Source organism: Chiloscyllium plagiosum, chromosome 14, assembly GCF_004010195.1.
Source record: "Chiloscyllium plagiosum isolate BGI_BamShark_2017 chromosome 14, ASM401019v2, whole genome shotgun sequence".
In the NCBI taxonomy this organism is placed as follows: domain Eukaryota; kingdom Metazoa; phylum Chordata; class Chondrichthyes; order Orectolobiformes; family Hemiscylliidae; genus Chiloscyllium; species Chiloscyllium plagiosum.
In genome coordinates this window covers 3,663,742-3,678,874 of record NC_057723.1, presented here as the reverse complement: position 1 = coordinate 3,678,874, position 15,133 = coordinate 3,663,742, and the positions used below count along the sequence as shown (strand labels likewise).

Below are 15,133 nucleotides of genomic sequence, written 5' to 3'. Positions count from 1 at the left end.
TTTTCTAAAATAGGCTCATTGGAGGTCGGCAATGCCAACATTTACTGTCCATTCTTAACTACCCATGGTACTGGTTGGGAGGTCGCTATAGTCTATGTATAGGTATCAGAGTGCTGTTTGAGAGAGAGTATTTCTGAACGTTGACGCAGTAACATGGAAGGCACAGCAATATAGGTCCAAGGAAGGATAGTGTGCAGTTTGGAGGGGAATGTGCAGGTAGTGTTTCAATGCATCTGTCCTTTTAGGTGGTAATGGAAAATGCTGTCAACAGAGCTTTGTTGAATTACTGTGATGCACCTTGTTGATGTCATACACTGCTGCACTGAGAGAAAATAGTGGAGTTTGTTTAACATGGTACCAAATCAAGCATGGGGTCAGGATTATTGCAGCTGTACCTATCTAATTGAGTGCACACTATTCTATCACACTGAAAACAGAGTGCCGGAAATCACAGCAGTATGCTCTGAAGAAGATTCATCCAGACTTGAAAAGTGAGCTTGCTCTCTGCTCATGCTGCCTGATCCACTGTGATTTCCAGCTGTCTTTGTCTTCAGTACAGATTCTAGCACTTGCAGTAATTTAATCCTATCCTGTATTCCATCACATCCTGATTTGTGCCTTCTAAATGGCTGGGCTTTGGGGAATTACTCAATGCACTTGTACATCCTCACTTCCAGTTAATGACATGGTTAATTTTAACAAATCAGGATATCAAGGGTAGGGGATTCAACTACCACTGAACTTTATGGCAAGACAATTAGATTTGCTCTTGTTGAAAATTGTTATCGCCTGTAATGAATATTACTTGCCACTCGTATGAGCTTTTGTGAACAGATGAACGCAGTCAAAAACAAGTTGCAAATAATCCCCAGCACTAATCAGCAGCAAACAACTTTGCTACTAATCTTCATAGAATCCCTACAGTGTGGAAACAGGCACTTCAGCCCAACAAGTTCATTACAACCCTCTGAACAGTAACCCACCCAGACCCATTCCCTATCCCATTACTCTACATTTACCTCTGACTAATGCACGTAACCTACACATTCCTGAACACTACAGGCAATTTTAGCATGGCCAATTCATCTAACCTGCACATCTTTGGATTGTCGGAGGAAACCCACACAGACACAGGGAGAATGTGCAAACTCCACACTGTCGCCAGAGGCTGGAATCCTCTCAACTTTGCAATGTCTCACTGGGAGTCCTTGTGACTCACTAGGGGCTGGGTTATGGACAAGCAATCCCTGGCACTGTGAGACAGCAGTGCTAACCACTGAGCCACCATGCTGCCCATCTTGTGATGGAGAAAAGGTAAAGATGGTTGGACTTAGGTCACTCTGATGAAGAATTCCAGCAATGCCCTGGAGCTGTGATGAATGTTTTCCAACAGCCACCAGATGCTCCTTGGGACCTGGGTTTGACTCCAACCATTATACACTCTGGCCTTGTTATATTATACACACACTGATTTCAGTACAATTTAATTTTGGGAAGAAACTATTCCGAATTCAGTACACTCTACTCAAACCACCTGAAACACGCTTATCACTCAAGTTTACCAGAATGTGCAAACTCCATGCAGAATAGCTAAATTTGCCCAAAAAGGAAACTTCCTCCTCCTTATTCATCACCAAGATTATAGTTTTCTTATGAAACTAAAGCGATTTTCATGAAAAGAGACAGACAGGTAACATCTACCTAAACAACTCCTCATGTCACTGAAAGGATATTCCATTTCTATTCGAATATCTTCCAGGCGACCTTTCAAATCTTCTGAATCTTCCTCCGCATGTTCATCAAACACAGAAAGCTGCACATTAAGTTCTTCGGTTCCAATTTTCCTTAATTCCTGTAAAACAGTAAATAAAGTAACACAGTTGCCTTCAGGTTGTTGTGGATGCTTGAGAATTAGACACTATGCAACTTACGGCTGTAGATGCCTAGACCTACAGAAAGTGAAGTAATCTGAAAATTTGGAACACATTTTCTTGAAGGTGTATTTCAATGCAATAAAAAAGTGAGTTGTCACAAGGTAGGATTTCATAGACATGCTGATGAATAAAAGCACTAGTACTTATAAACTTGGAGTCCCTACAGTATGGAAGCAGGCTATTTGGCCCAGCCTGTTCACACCGATTCCCTGAAGAACATCCCACCAGACCACCTTTTCCCTGTAACCCCACATTTCCCATGGCTAACCCACCTAGCCTGCACATCCCTGGACACTACAGACAATTTAACATGGCCAATCCACCTAATCTGTCTGGGGGAGAAAACTGGAGAACTTCATGACATTTCTCAACTCCTTCAGATCTGTTAGATTGCTTGTCCATAACCCAGCCCCGAGTGAGTCACAAGGACTCCCAGTGAGACATTGCAAAGCTGAGAGCCCTACCTTTAGCCCCGTAAAAAACTACATACTCTTGTCACCAATAGCAACCTTCAACCACTACCAGACTCCCACCTTCTTACACAGCTGCTGATTCAAATCAGACCAGTTTTACCCTTAGAATCCAACTGCGATTCTGATTCTGAAATCACTCTACCATAAAAAACTTATCATTCCCACTCAATTACGTTGTCTAGCTTTGCCCATACCTCAGCCATTCTGATGTCGAGGACCTCATTTGTGCTTTTACCACTTTCGAAGCATTCAAGAGGCCTCCATGCTTCCTCCATCAATCCAAATAACTCATCCAAACCTATGCTGCCTCATTTCATGCTAAGTTCCATTCACTATTATCCTTGTTGCTTGCTTGCTTACCTAGCCTGGCTTTTAATTTCCAATATCTCAAATTTAAATTCTTAGTTGCCTGATCAAATGTCAACACAACCTCCCCTCTCCCGATCTCTGGAGACTTCAACATTGCCCCAACCCTCAAAAACATCTTCTGATACTGATACCTTGAGTCCATGTCCTTCCTTTGCTTTCCCACAGAAAACCATGCAACCAGCAAGTGAGATGCATACTCTAGAACTCCCATGGCATCATCAACATCTCTCACTTCCTATGAGCCCATTAACACTGTTCTGTCTCATTTAAGAAACATTTTAAACAACTCACTTGAACATTTCCCCTTTGGATGTTTAGTTGAGCAGCTAGAAAGAGACCTTTACTAACAAAAAGTTTAAATATAGTCACGCGGTATAGATCTGTAACATTTCACTCTGTGAATAAATCTATTTCATTCAGAGACTGGATTTGGTTTCTTCCTTCATCAGTTGCCTCAAAATTGTAAAACAAAAAATGCTCACCGGTAATATCCGACTGAGGCCCAAACGCATGAACTCACTCCGCAGGTGAATCCTGAAATCGAGTTCGTCTGCAGGAATGATGAGGGCATTAACAAACTGCATGCATGCCACCTGACAAAAGAGAGAATAATTCCAGAGGAGTTAAAAGATAACTGTATCGTTGACAGCACAACACAATCATCTTAACAACACAAACCGCAAATGTAATTCAAGCAAGTTAGTCCCATACTTGGCTTGGGGGAGTCAGCTGATCTCAGCTAGAGCTGCAGATCGGGTGTTAGAGAAGACCAAGGAAAGGAAAACAAATCAGGAGTCTCTCTCTACTATTCTACTGTCTGTTCTACTATTCAAATAGATCTTGATTAAAATATATTTCAGTTCCACATATTTAATTATGAAGCCCTTAATACAAAAATACAACAATGCCAGTTCTGGTGAGCAGCAGGAAATGCCTACCAAGTCCCTTTATGCAGGCACGAGGCAATTCGAGCGATTCCCTCCTTTAAATGGGACGGCAGAGTCAGCTCGAGGGGCCGAATGGCCAAGTCCTGTTCCTATTTTGTATGGGCTTATGGTAAAGTGCATTCCCTCAGCCCAAAAAGGCAACACACTCTAAACCCATAGTCTGTGATGGAAGCTCCAAATTTGATATAGGGTAATGAAAGACATGCAGTCAAAGAGGATCAATTAACGGAAGTCATGTGCCAAAATTCTAACCTACAACTAGCAGATCCAAATTGCTAATTTAATATCGATTTACAAAATAATACAACAAAAACATTTAAAAATCACAGAGATCCAAGGATGTTTAGAACTTTCTTCTTTTAGTTCTGTTCAGTACTGTCACTGTGTGAGATCATCAATGAACTCATGAAGGACTAAGATGTAGTTCTTATGGATAATGGGATCAAAAGTGGGAAGAGTACCGAGTTGGCTGATCAGCCATGGTCATTTTGAATGGTGGAGCAGGCTCGAAGTGTCGAATGGCCTACTCCTTTTAATTTCTCTGTTTTTACATGACAGGTTTGATGATGATGCTATTGCAATGCCACAGAATTTGATCAGTAGGATCTACACCAACATTAAAAATATCTTATGTTGTGAATCTACCTGTTACTACCAGCAGGTAAGTTTAAATGTTATTTGTATTAGTTGAGAAATATCATTAGGGGAACTTGGATATTTCAATATTTCCCACTTACCTACAGGCTTCCATTACCATCACAATGCATATAGAAACACTCAGTCCGTTCTGATATCAATAAAAGAGTACATTCAAAGTATAGAAGGACTTCTTTCTGTCCTGTAAAAACTCTATGACCAATGAGAGTGGTACAAACTTTCCATCAAAAACAAATTTATAAATGCCCTTTTTTTGTGAAATGGGCTGCTTTTATTCATCAGGATAACTCACCTTTAGTGCTATGCTCTGTTCGATCTTTAATCCATCCAACAGTGGCTTGAATCTTTCACATTCTTTCTCCTCTGCTCTCTCTGTCACTGCTTCTAGCACCTTTTCATGCCTAGGGGAGTACAGTGTAACATAAAATCAGTGCTAGGTAGCCATGAATATAAATCCACTTTTCCAGTAATCATTTCATATCTCACAATTAAACTTGCTACTTTCAGTCTCCTTTCAAATATTTACATCTCACTCGTAAATACTGCTTCATAAAATGGTATTTGAAGAAAAGTTACAATTCTGAGTTATGCATATGCCAAGAGGAACTGGCAGTTCAACACAGAAACATACCTCATTGTACCAAAAAATGATTCATGTATCAGTGAAACGCCATTATTGAAATGATTGTTAAAGGATCAATTGCTTACATATTCTCAGGTCCAGGCAGGACACAGATAGCAGACAATAGCTTGGCAGCATCAATCATCATAGACGGTGCACTAAGATCTACGGCTTTGACCAACAGTAGAATGCCATCTTCTGAATCCAACATCATCTTTATCCCATTCTAGAAAATTAAGTTTGAAAAATGTTGCATTACCTAACATTGGAAGGACGAATGAATAAGTTGAAACAAATTATATTTTAAACAAAGGAGCGACACCAGAAACATTCAACCGTATTTGCTTGTTTCAGATCCAAATGGATCTTCCTGTCCATGACCATGCTTATTTTGTTTGTTGTGTTAGTTAGAAGTGTTCAATACATTGCTTCAGAAAGGGTGCTACTAACCTCATCACAGCTGGAAGTTCACTGGAGGTCTCACAACCAGGTAATGCTGGGATGTGGCATAGTGCTGGGTGAAAGGGAAAGGGGAGAACTGCAGTGATATTGTCCAGATCAAAAACTTGGGCAATCCTTCCCAGATGCACAGCAGAACATTCAGCAGACGACAGAAGTCCTCCAACAAGTACGTAAAAGTGAAAGTACCCATGAGAGTACTTGAAAAATAAATTTTTGCGAACAGGAATTCAGAGAGGAATAAGCGAAGGAAAGAGGGCAGAAGTCCCTCACACAATTTCCTCCCCCTGTCTGTTATCTTTACTGACAGTCTAGTCAGAGGAGGCGATGACAGAGTTAATCCAGAGACCCAGGAAATATTCTGGAGATGCCCCCAGACCTGAGGCCATGGTAAATGGTGGAATTTGAATTTAACTATTTAAAAAAAAACTGGAATTAAGAGTCAAATGATGACCATGAATCGATTCTCAATTGTCATGAAAGACAGATCTGGTTCACTAATGTCCTTTAGAGAAGGAAACTGCTATCCTTACCTGGTGTGGCCTACATGTGGCTCCGCACCCACAAAATGGTTGACTCTTAACTGCCCTCTTGGCAATTAGGGATGGGCAAAAAATACTGGCTTTGCCAGCCTTGCCCTTATCCCGTGAATGAAGTTTTAACAAAGCATTTCTTCAGCCACAGCATTAATGAAATATCTGAGCTTACATGCTTTTGCAAAGGAAGAATGTCCCAGTTCTGTATTTCTGAGTTAGTCTATGGTTGATAATATTTGGTGTTTATCAGCAATTAAACATGGTTAATGAGGATCAACAAAAATTCAACATATTCAGAAAATGAAGTCTGTCAACTGGGTCCAACACTGACCCAGGTATAGCTATTAAAACACTCACCTTGTTGTTCATAAAAGCTTTGAGGCACCTAATAATTTCATGTTGAATTTTTGTGTTCAGACTGCGAGAGAGAATACAACAATGTTAGTACATGCAAACGTATCGGGTTTTGTGCCCACCTATGCATTTATTTCTCTAATGGTAATGTCAGGGGATAAAAAATCCAGATTCCCAGATGAACGCTTTGAGGTCATTTTCAAATCCCACAATTCAGATAGTGAAACTTGAATTCAAAAAAAGATCTCAAATTAAAAAAGTAATCTAATGGTGGATGGGATTCTGAAGAGAGAATACAGAGAGTTAGGCAGGAATTTAAAAAGGAGATTCTTGAGAGTAGTAAACTTTGGATTACTCACACTGCTGCGAGCTACTGAGGGTAGGAAAAGGAGGATAGAGTAGATGAATGTGTGGCTGAAGAGCTGGTGTTTGGGAGAAGGATTCACATTTTTGGATCATTGGAATCTGTTAGAGTCATAGATTCATAGAGATGTACAGCATGGTAACAGACCCTTCGGTCCAACCCATCCATGCCGACCAGATATCCCAACCCAATCTTGTCCCACCTGCCAGCATCCGGCCCAACCCTTCCTATTCATATACCCATCCAAATGCCTCTTAAATGTTGCAATTGTACCATCCTCCACCACTTCATCTGGCAGTTCATTCTATACATGTACCAACCTCTGCATGAAAAAGTTGCCCTGTAGGTCTCTTTTATGTCTTTCCCCTCTCACCCTAAACCTATGCCTTCTAGTTCTGGACTCCCTGACCCCAGGGAAAAGATTTTGCATACTTACCCTATCCATGCCCCTCACAATTGTGTAAACCTCTAAGTTGAAACTTTATTGCTGGAACAGCACAGCAGGTCAGGCAGCATCCAGGGAACAGGAGATTCGACGTTTCGGGCACAGGCCCTTCTTCAGGAATGAAGAAGGGCCTGTGCCCGAAACGTCGAATCTCCTGTTCCCTGGATGCTGCCTGACCTGCTGTGCTGTTCCAGCAATAAAGTTTCAACTTTGATCTCCAGCATCTGCAGACCTCACTTTCTCCTCGAAGATTTAAACCTCTATAAGGTCACCCCTCATCCTCCGACGCTCCAGGGAAAACAGCCCCAGCCTGTTCAGCCTCTCCCTATAGCTCAAATCCTCCAACCCTGGCAACATCCTTGTAAATCTTTTCTGAACCCTTTCAAGTTTCACAACATCTTTCCGATAGGAAAGAGACCAGAACTGCACACAATATTCCAACACTGGCATAACCAATGCCCTGTACAGCTGCAACATGACCTCCCAACTCCTGTAATCATACTCTGACCAATAAAGGAAAGCATACCAAACACCTTCTTCACTATCCAATCTATCTGCGACTCCACTTTCAAGGAGCTATGAACCTTCACTCCAAGGTCACTTTGTTCAGCAACACTCCCTAGGACCTTACCATTAAGTGTAGAAGTCGTGCTAAGATTTGCTTTCCCAAAATGGAGCACCTCGCATTTATCCAAATTAAACTCCATCTGCCACTTCTCAGCCCATTGGCCCATCTGATCAAGATTCTGTTGGAATTGGAAGTAATCCTCTTCACTGTCCACTACACCTCCAATTTTGGTGTCATCTGCAAACTTATTAACTATACCTCTTGTGTTCACATCCAAATCATTTATGTAAATGACAAAAAGTAGAGGACACAGCACCGGTCCTTGTGGCACTCCACTGGTCATAGGCCTCCAATCTGAAAACAACCCTGCATCACCACGCTCTGTCTTCTATCTTTGAGCCAGTTCTGTATCCAAATGGCTTGTGCTCCCTGTATTCCATGAGATCTAACCTTGCTAATCAATCAGTCTCCCATGGGGAACCTTGTCGAACGCCTTACTGAAGTTCATATAGATCTACCGCACTGCCCTCAATCCACTTTGTTACTTCCTCAAAAAACTCAATCAAGTTTGTGAGTCATGATTTCCCACGAACAAAGCAATATTGACGATCTCTAATCAGTCCTTGCCTTTCCAAATACATGTACATCCTGTCCCTCCAACAACTTGCCCACCAGCGATGTCAAGCTCACTGGTCTATAGTTCCCTGGCTTGTCCTTACCACTCATCTTAACAGTGGCACCACGTTAACCGACCTCCAGTCTTTCAGCACCTCCCCTGTGACTATCAATGATACAAATATCTCAGCAAGAGGCCCAGCAATCACTTCCCTAGCTTCCCACAGAATTCTAGGGTACACCTGATCAGGTCCTGGGGATTTATCCACCTGCATCCATTTCAAGACATCCAGCACTTCCTCCTCTGTAATATGGACATTTTGCAAGAGGTCACCATCTATTTCCCTACAGTCTATATCTTCCATATCCTTTTCCACAGTAAATACTGATGCCAAATACTCATTTAGCATCTCACCCATTTTCTGCAGCTCCACACAAAGGCCACCTTGCTGATCTTTGAGGGGCCCTATTCTCTCCCTAGTTACCCCTTTGTCCTTAATGTATTTGTAAAAACTCTTTGGATTCTCCTTAACCCTATTTGTTAAAGCCATCTCATATCCCCTTTTTTGTCCTCCTGATTTCCCTCTTCAGTATACTCCTACTGCCTTTATACTCTAAGGATTCACTTGATCTAGCCTGTCTATACCTCACATATGCTTCCATGTTTTTCTTAACAAAACCCTCAATTTTTTTAGTCATCCAGCATTCTTTATACCTACCACCCTTTCCTTTCACTCTAACAGGACTATACTTTCTCTGGATTCACGTTATCCCATTTCTGAAGGCTTCCCATTTTCCAGCCGTCCCTTTACCTGCGAACATCTGCCTCCAATCAGCTTTCGAAAGTTCTTGCCTAATATGGTCAGAATTGGCCTTTCTCTAATTTAGAACTTCAACTTTTAGATCTGGTCTATCCTTTTTCATCATTATTTTAAATCTAATAGAATTATGGTCACTGGCCCAAAGTGCTTCCCCTCCCCGCCCCACCCCCCCACTGACAGCTCAGTCACCTGCCCTGCCTTATTTCCCAAGAGTAGGTCAAGCTTCTCGAGTAGGTACATCCACATACTGAAGCAGAAAATTGTCTTGTACACACTTAACAAATTCCTCTCTATCTAAACCCTTAACACTATGGCAGTCCCAGTCTGTGTTTGGAAAGTTAAATTCCCCGACCATAACCACCCTATTATTCTTACAGATAGCTGAGATCTCCTTCTCAATTTCCCTCTTCTGGGGTAGAAGTGACCTGTACAAGGAGGACGGATTACACCTGAATTGGAGGGGAACTAATATACTGACAGGGTGATTTGCTAGAGCTGCTCAGGAAGATTTAAACTATAAAAGGTCGGGGGGGGGCACAACCCATGGAGATAGTGAGGAAATAAATCAAGCTGAGACTGGGTCAGTTGAGAAAGGAAGAGTCAAACAGTCAGGGACAAAGCAGAGAACAAGACAAGACCAATAAATTAAACTGCACTTATTTCAAAGCAAGAGGCCTAACAGGGAAGGCAGATGAACTCAGGACATGGTTAGGAACATGGGACTGTGATATCATAGCAATTACAGACATGTTGCTAAGGGATGGACAGGACTGGCACCTTAATGTGCCAGGATACAAATGCTACAGGAAGGACAGAAAGGGAGGCAAGTGGGGAGAGGGAGTGGCATTTTTGATAAGGGATAGCATTACAACTGTACTGAGGGAGGATATGCCCAGAAATACATCCACAGAAGCTATTTGGGTTGAACTGAGAAATAAGAAAGAGATGTTACCTTTTTGGGATTGTTTTATAGACCCCCTAATATTCAGAGGGAAATTGAGAAACAGATTTGTAAGGAAATCTCAGTTATCTGTAAGAATAATGGGGTGGGGGTTATGGCAGGAAGTTTTAACTTTCAAACGTAGACTAGGACTGCCATAATGTTAAGAGTTTAGATGGAGAAGAATTTGTTAAGTGTGTACAAGAAAATTTTCTGATTCAATATGTAGGTGTACCTATTAGAAAAGGTGCAAAACCTGACCTACCTTGGGAAATAAGGCAGGGCAGGTGACTGAGGTGTCAGTGGGGGAGCACTTGGGGGCCAGCGACCATAATTCTATTAGCTTTAAAATAGTGGTGGAAAAGGATAGACCAGATCTAAAAATTGAAGTTCTAAATTGGAGAACGGCTAATTTTGATGGTATTAGGCAAAAACTTTCAAAAGCTGATTGGAGGCAGATGTTTCCAGATAAAGGGACAGCTGGAAAATGGGAAGCCTCCAGAAATGAGATAATGAGCGTCCAGAGAAAGTATATTCCTGTCAGGGTGAAAGGAAAGGCTGGTAGGTGTAGGGAATGCTGAATGACTAAAGAAATTGAGGATTCGGTTAAGAAAAAGAAGGAAGCATAGGCAAGGTAGATCAAATGAATCCTTAGAAGAGTATAAAGGCAGTAGGAGTATACTTAAGAGGGAAATCAGGAGGGCAAAGAGGGGACATGAGATAGCTTTGGCAAATAGAATTAAGGAGAATCCAAAGGGTTTTTACAAATACATTAAGGACAAAAGGGTAACTAGGGAGAGAGTACAGCCCCTCAAATATCAGCAAGGCGGCCTTTGTATGAACCGCAGGAGATGGAGGAGATACTAAACAAGTATTTTGCATCAGTGTTTACTGTGGAAAAGGACATGGAAGGTATAGAATGTAGGGAATTAGATGGTGACATCTTGAAAAATACCCATATTACAGAGGAGGAAGTGCTGGATGTCTTGAAACACATAAAAGTTGATAAATCCCCAGGACTTGATCAGGTGTATCCTAGAACTCTGTGGGAAGCTAGGGAAGTGATTGCTGGGCTCCTTGCTGAGATATTTGCATCAGCGATAGTCACAGGTGAGGTGCCGGAAGATTGGAGGTAGGCTAACGTGACGCCACTGTTTAAGGAGGGTGGTAAGGACAAGCCAGGAAACTATAGACCAGTGAGCCTGATGTTGGTGGTGGGCAAGTTGTTGGAGGGAATCCTGAGGGACAGGATGTACATGCATTTGATTAGGGATAGTCAACATTGTTTTGTGCGTGGGAAATCATGTCTCACTAACTCGATTGAGTTTTTTTTTAAGAAGTAACAAAGAGGATTGAGGAGGGCAGTCTGGTGGACGGAATCTATATGGACTCAGTAAGGCGTCCAACAAGGTTCCCCATGGGAGACTGATTAGCAAGGTTAGATCTCATGGAATACAGGGAGAACTAGCCATTTGGATACAGAACTGGCTCAAAGGTAGAAGACAGAGGGTGGTGGTGGAATGTTGCTTTTCAGGTTGGACCCTGTGACCAGTGGAGTGCCACAGGGATTGGTGCTGGGTCCAATACTTTCCGTCATATTATAAATGATTTGGATGTGAACATAAGAGGTAGAGTTAGTAAGTTTGCAGATGACACCAAAATTGGAGGTGTAGTGGACAGTGAAGAAGGTTACCTCAGATTACAACAGGATCTTGATCAGATGGGCTAATGGGCTGAGAAGTGGCAGATGGAGTTTAATTTAGATAAGCGTGAGGTGTGGCATTTTGTGAAAGCAAATCTTACCAAACCTAATGGTAAGGTCCTAGGGAATATTGCTGAACAAAGAGACTTGGGGTGCAGATTCATAACTCCTTGAAAGTGGAGTCGCATGTAGATAGGATAGTGAAGGAGGCGTTTGGTATGCTTCCCTTTATTGGTCAGAGTATTGAGTACAGGAGTTGGGAGGTCAAGTTGGGGCTGTACAGGACATTGGTTAGGCCACTTTTGGAATATTGCGTGCAATTCCAGTCTCTTTCCTATCCGAAGGATGTTGCGAAACTTGTAAATCTTTTCTGAACCCTTTCAAGGATATTGCCAGGGTTGGAGGATTTGAGCTATAGGGAGAGGTTGAATAGGCAAGGGCTGTTTTCCCTGGAGCATTGGAGGCTGAGGGAGGAACCTTAGAGAGATCTATAAAATCATGAGGGGCACGGATAGGACAAAGATTCCCCCACTCTTCCCTTGAGTGGGGGAATCTAGAACTAGAGGGCAGAAGTTTAGAGTGAGAGGGGAAAGATATCAAAGAGACCTCAGGGGCAACATTTGCACACAGAGGGTGGTATGTGTATGGAATGAGCTGCCAGAGGAATTGGTGGAGGCTAGTATGATTACAACATTTAAAAGGCATCTGGAATAAGTATACAAATAGGAAGGGTTTGGAGGGATATGGGCCAGGTGCTGGCAGGTGGGACTAGATTGGGTTGGGATATCTGGTCGGCATAGACGAGTTGGATCGAAGGGTCTGTTTCCGTGCTGTACATCTCTATGATTCTCTGACCATGTGCTATGCAGGTATCGTAAAGACCCAAGTAGTTCACTGAAGTCCATTTAAAAAGAAAATTCACCATGCTTTCCTGGTCTAACCTACAAATGACTCCAGACTGTCAGCAATGTTATTGGTTTTTAACTGCCCTCTGAATGATTCAGCTATTGTCAGTTCAAGGTTTTTTTTGAGGAAACATCTTTCGCACATTGACATTAGTCAAGTCCCCTCAGGATCGTGTGTGTTTCAATTAAGACACTTCTGACTTAACTCCAGAGGACACAGGCTTAGCATGTCTAGCCTTTCCTCATAAGGCAATTCACTCACTCCAAGTATTAGTCTAATAAACCTACTGCAAGTACGGTTCCCAGTACTCAGTATTTCAGATGCAGTCTCGCTGATGCCCTGGATGACTGTGAAGCATAAGATCTTTATGCTTGCATTCAACTCCACTCAGAATAGAATAGAACATAACATTCCATTAGCTTTTCTGGATTCTACCTTTCTGAGATTCATGCACTAGGACACTCAGGTCTCTCAAAGTGCCTCATAAGTCTGCAAACTCACCATTAAGATAAAAATGGTTTTTTTTTATGTGATTAAAAAAAAGACAATTTCACACATCCGACTCTTTATGCCAGATTTTTGCTCACTCACAACTATATCCCTTTGTAGGCTCCTTGTGTCCTCTTCACAATTCACTTTCCCACCTATCTTCGTGTCATTTGAAAACTTAGCTCCTATATCTTGGATTCCTTCATCTAAATCATGCATTTGAACTGTTGAAGCCCCCAGATCCAACCTGTGCAACATATCACTCATGTCACCTGGTCAGACTCACTCATCTCTCTACTCCCTGTTATCAAGTTATTTTTTTTTTTAAAATCTACACCAATGTGTTATCCCTACAATTTGAGGTCTTATTTTCCACAACATACTTTCCTGTGACACCTTATCAAACACCTTCTTGAAAGCTAAGCACAACACATCCCCTGTTCCTACAGCACAAGTTACTTCTTCAAAGAACTCGAATAAGTTGGTTAAACAGGATTTCCCTTTGACAAAACTATGTCAGCTTGATAGAAACAGATGTAGGCCATTCAGTCTATGTTATCACAAATGTCCAACCGTGTTATTTCCTCACCTAGCTGCTTTCTTTGTCCCTGTACTTGTTAACAACTGCTGTATTTCTAATACTTTGCCAGTTCTGATGATAGTTTATCAATCTCATATGTTAATTCTTGGGCTCTTTTCAGAGTTGTGACCAGACAACTAGATCTGCTGAGTTTCTCCAGCAATTTCTGGTCCTGTTGCAGCATTTATATTTGCTTTATTTTGCCTGACTGCACCCAGGCCCAGGTAAAGGTGCCAAATGTCAGGGTCAAGAGCTATGGCCAACCGTGGAACCGTGAATTTCAATGGTGGTGGCGAAAGAGCTAGAACCTTGACTGTTAATGCTTGTTAACGGATGTTGCATCGTCAGGAAAAGAATTTGTGTTTCCTTTACGTGCACAACGAAGACAACAGAAAACTAATTCATGTATTCTTCTCACCAGTCATAATGCTCATCGAAGTTTAAAATTAGAAACCTCTGACAAGCAAGTAAAGAGGAAAACGCAGGGCAGCAGAGATATAGCAATGAGCAGAGGACCTGCCTATGGACAGATGACCGCTCAATGCAAGGGTTAATGGATGTCCAGCAGGAAAGAATTGTTCCAAACATTCCTTTTCATCCCATCCTAACCCAAGAGTTTCTAATATTTAGCATCCCAACTTGAGACCAGCTAACAATACGGACGAGGGACTACACTTGGGATGATCCAACTCCAAGTTCAGTGCTTGGAGGTTGCAATATGTCACATGTCTTTACTAAGTGAACCCTTGATGCATTTGATAACATTGTCAGATTCTATTGGACATCAACAAACGTCTCAAAAGGGAACAAGTTGAAAAAGAGAGGCAAGATTTAAAATAATTTAGCACTCAGATTGAAAAGCACATGCAGACTATTTAAGTCTTATTTCTAACAGAGATACTTGATTCACAGACATCAGATCAGCAAAGGCAAGCTTGAGTACATTTGTGAAAAAGTGGTCACAAAAAGTAGTATGATTTCTTTACCTTAAAGGATCCTGCTCATCCTGTAATGTTTTCAATATACTCAAGAGTGTCGCTAGCCCATCTTTACCAAAGTTCTGCACCCAACTGTTAAAGAAAGAAAACAAATATTTACTCCAAATGGTTTGCAGCAACTGGGTTCACAATGTTAGGGTCAAATTAAGACATGTCTAGATTTCTTAATTATGGTTCAGTCATTGGAATATTAATTTTTAGTTTAAACTATCCCTGAAGGAACGAACCTAGAAGTTACTCAATGGAAAGGCTTGCTTGGTAGTATTTGATGATATTAACAGCTTAATGTTGTCCGACGTCAATGAATCTCTAATGTCAACTGAAGTATCAATCCTGAATCATGCCAGCATTTTC

The 15,133-nt window shown here is 41.7% G+C and overlaps 1 protein-coding gene across 1 annotated transcript in view; it reads right to left on the bottom strand.

Annotated features, from left to right (window-relative positions):
* LOC122556419 (protein diaphanous homolog 1-like) overlaps positions 1-15,133 on the bottom strand; it is a 350,992-nt gene that overhangs the window by 244,634 nt on the left and 91,225 nt on the right. The window contains 6 exon segments of the mRNA XM_043703032.1: positions 1,734-1,852; positions 3,259-3,369; positions 4,673-4,781; positions 5,089-5,228; positions 6,355-6,415; positions 14,768-14,851. Coding sequence (XP_043558967.1) covers positions 1,734-1,852; positions 3,259-3,369; positions 4,673-4,781; positions 5,089-5,228; positions 6,355-6,415; positions 14,768-14,851 — 624 coding nt within the window.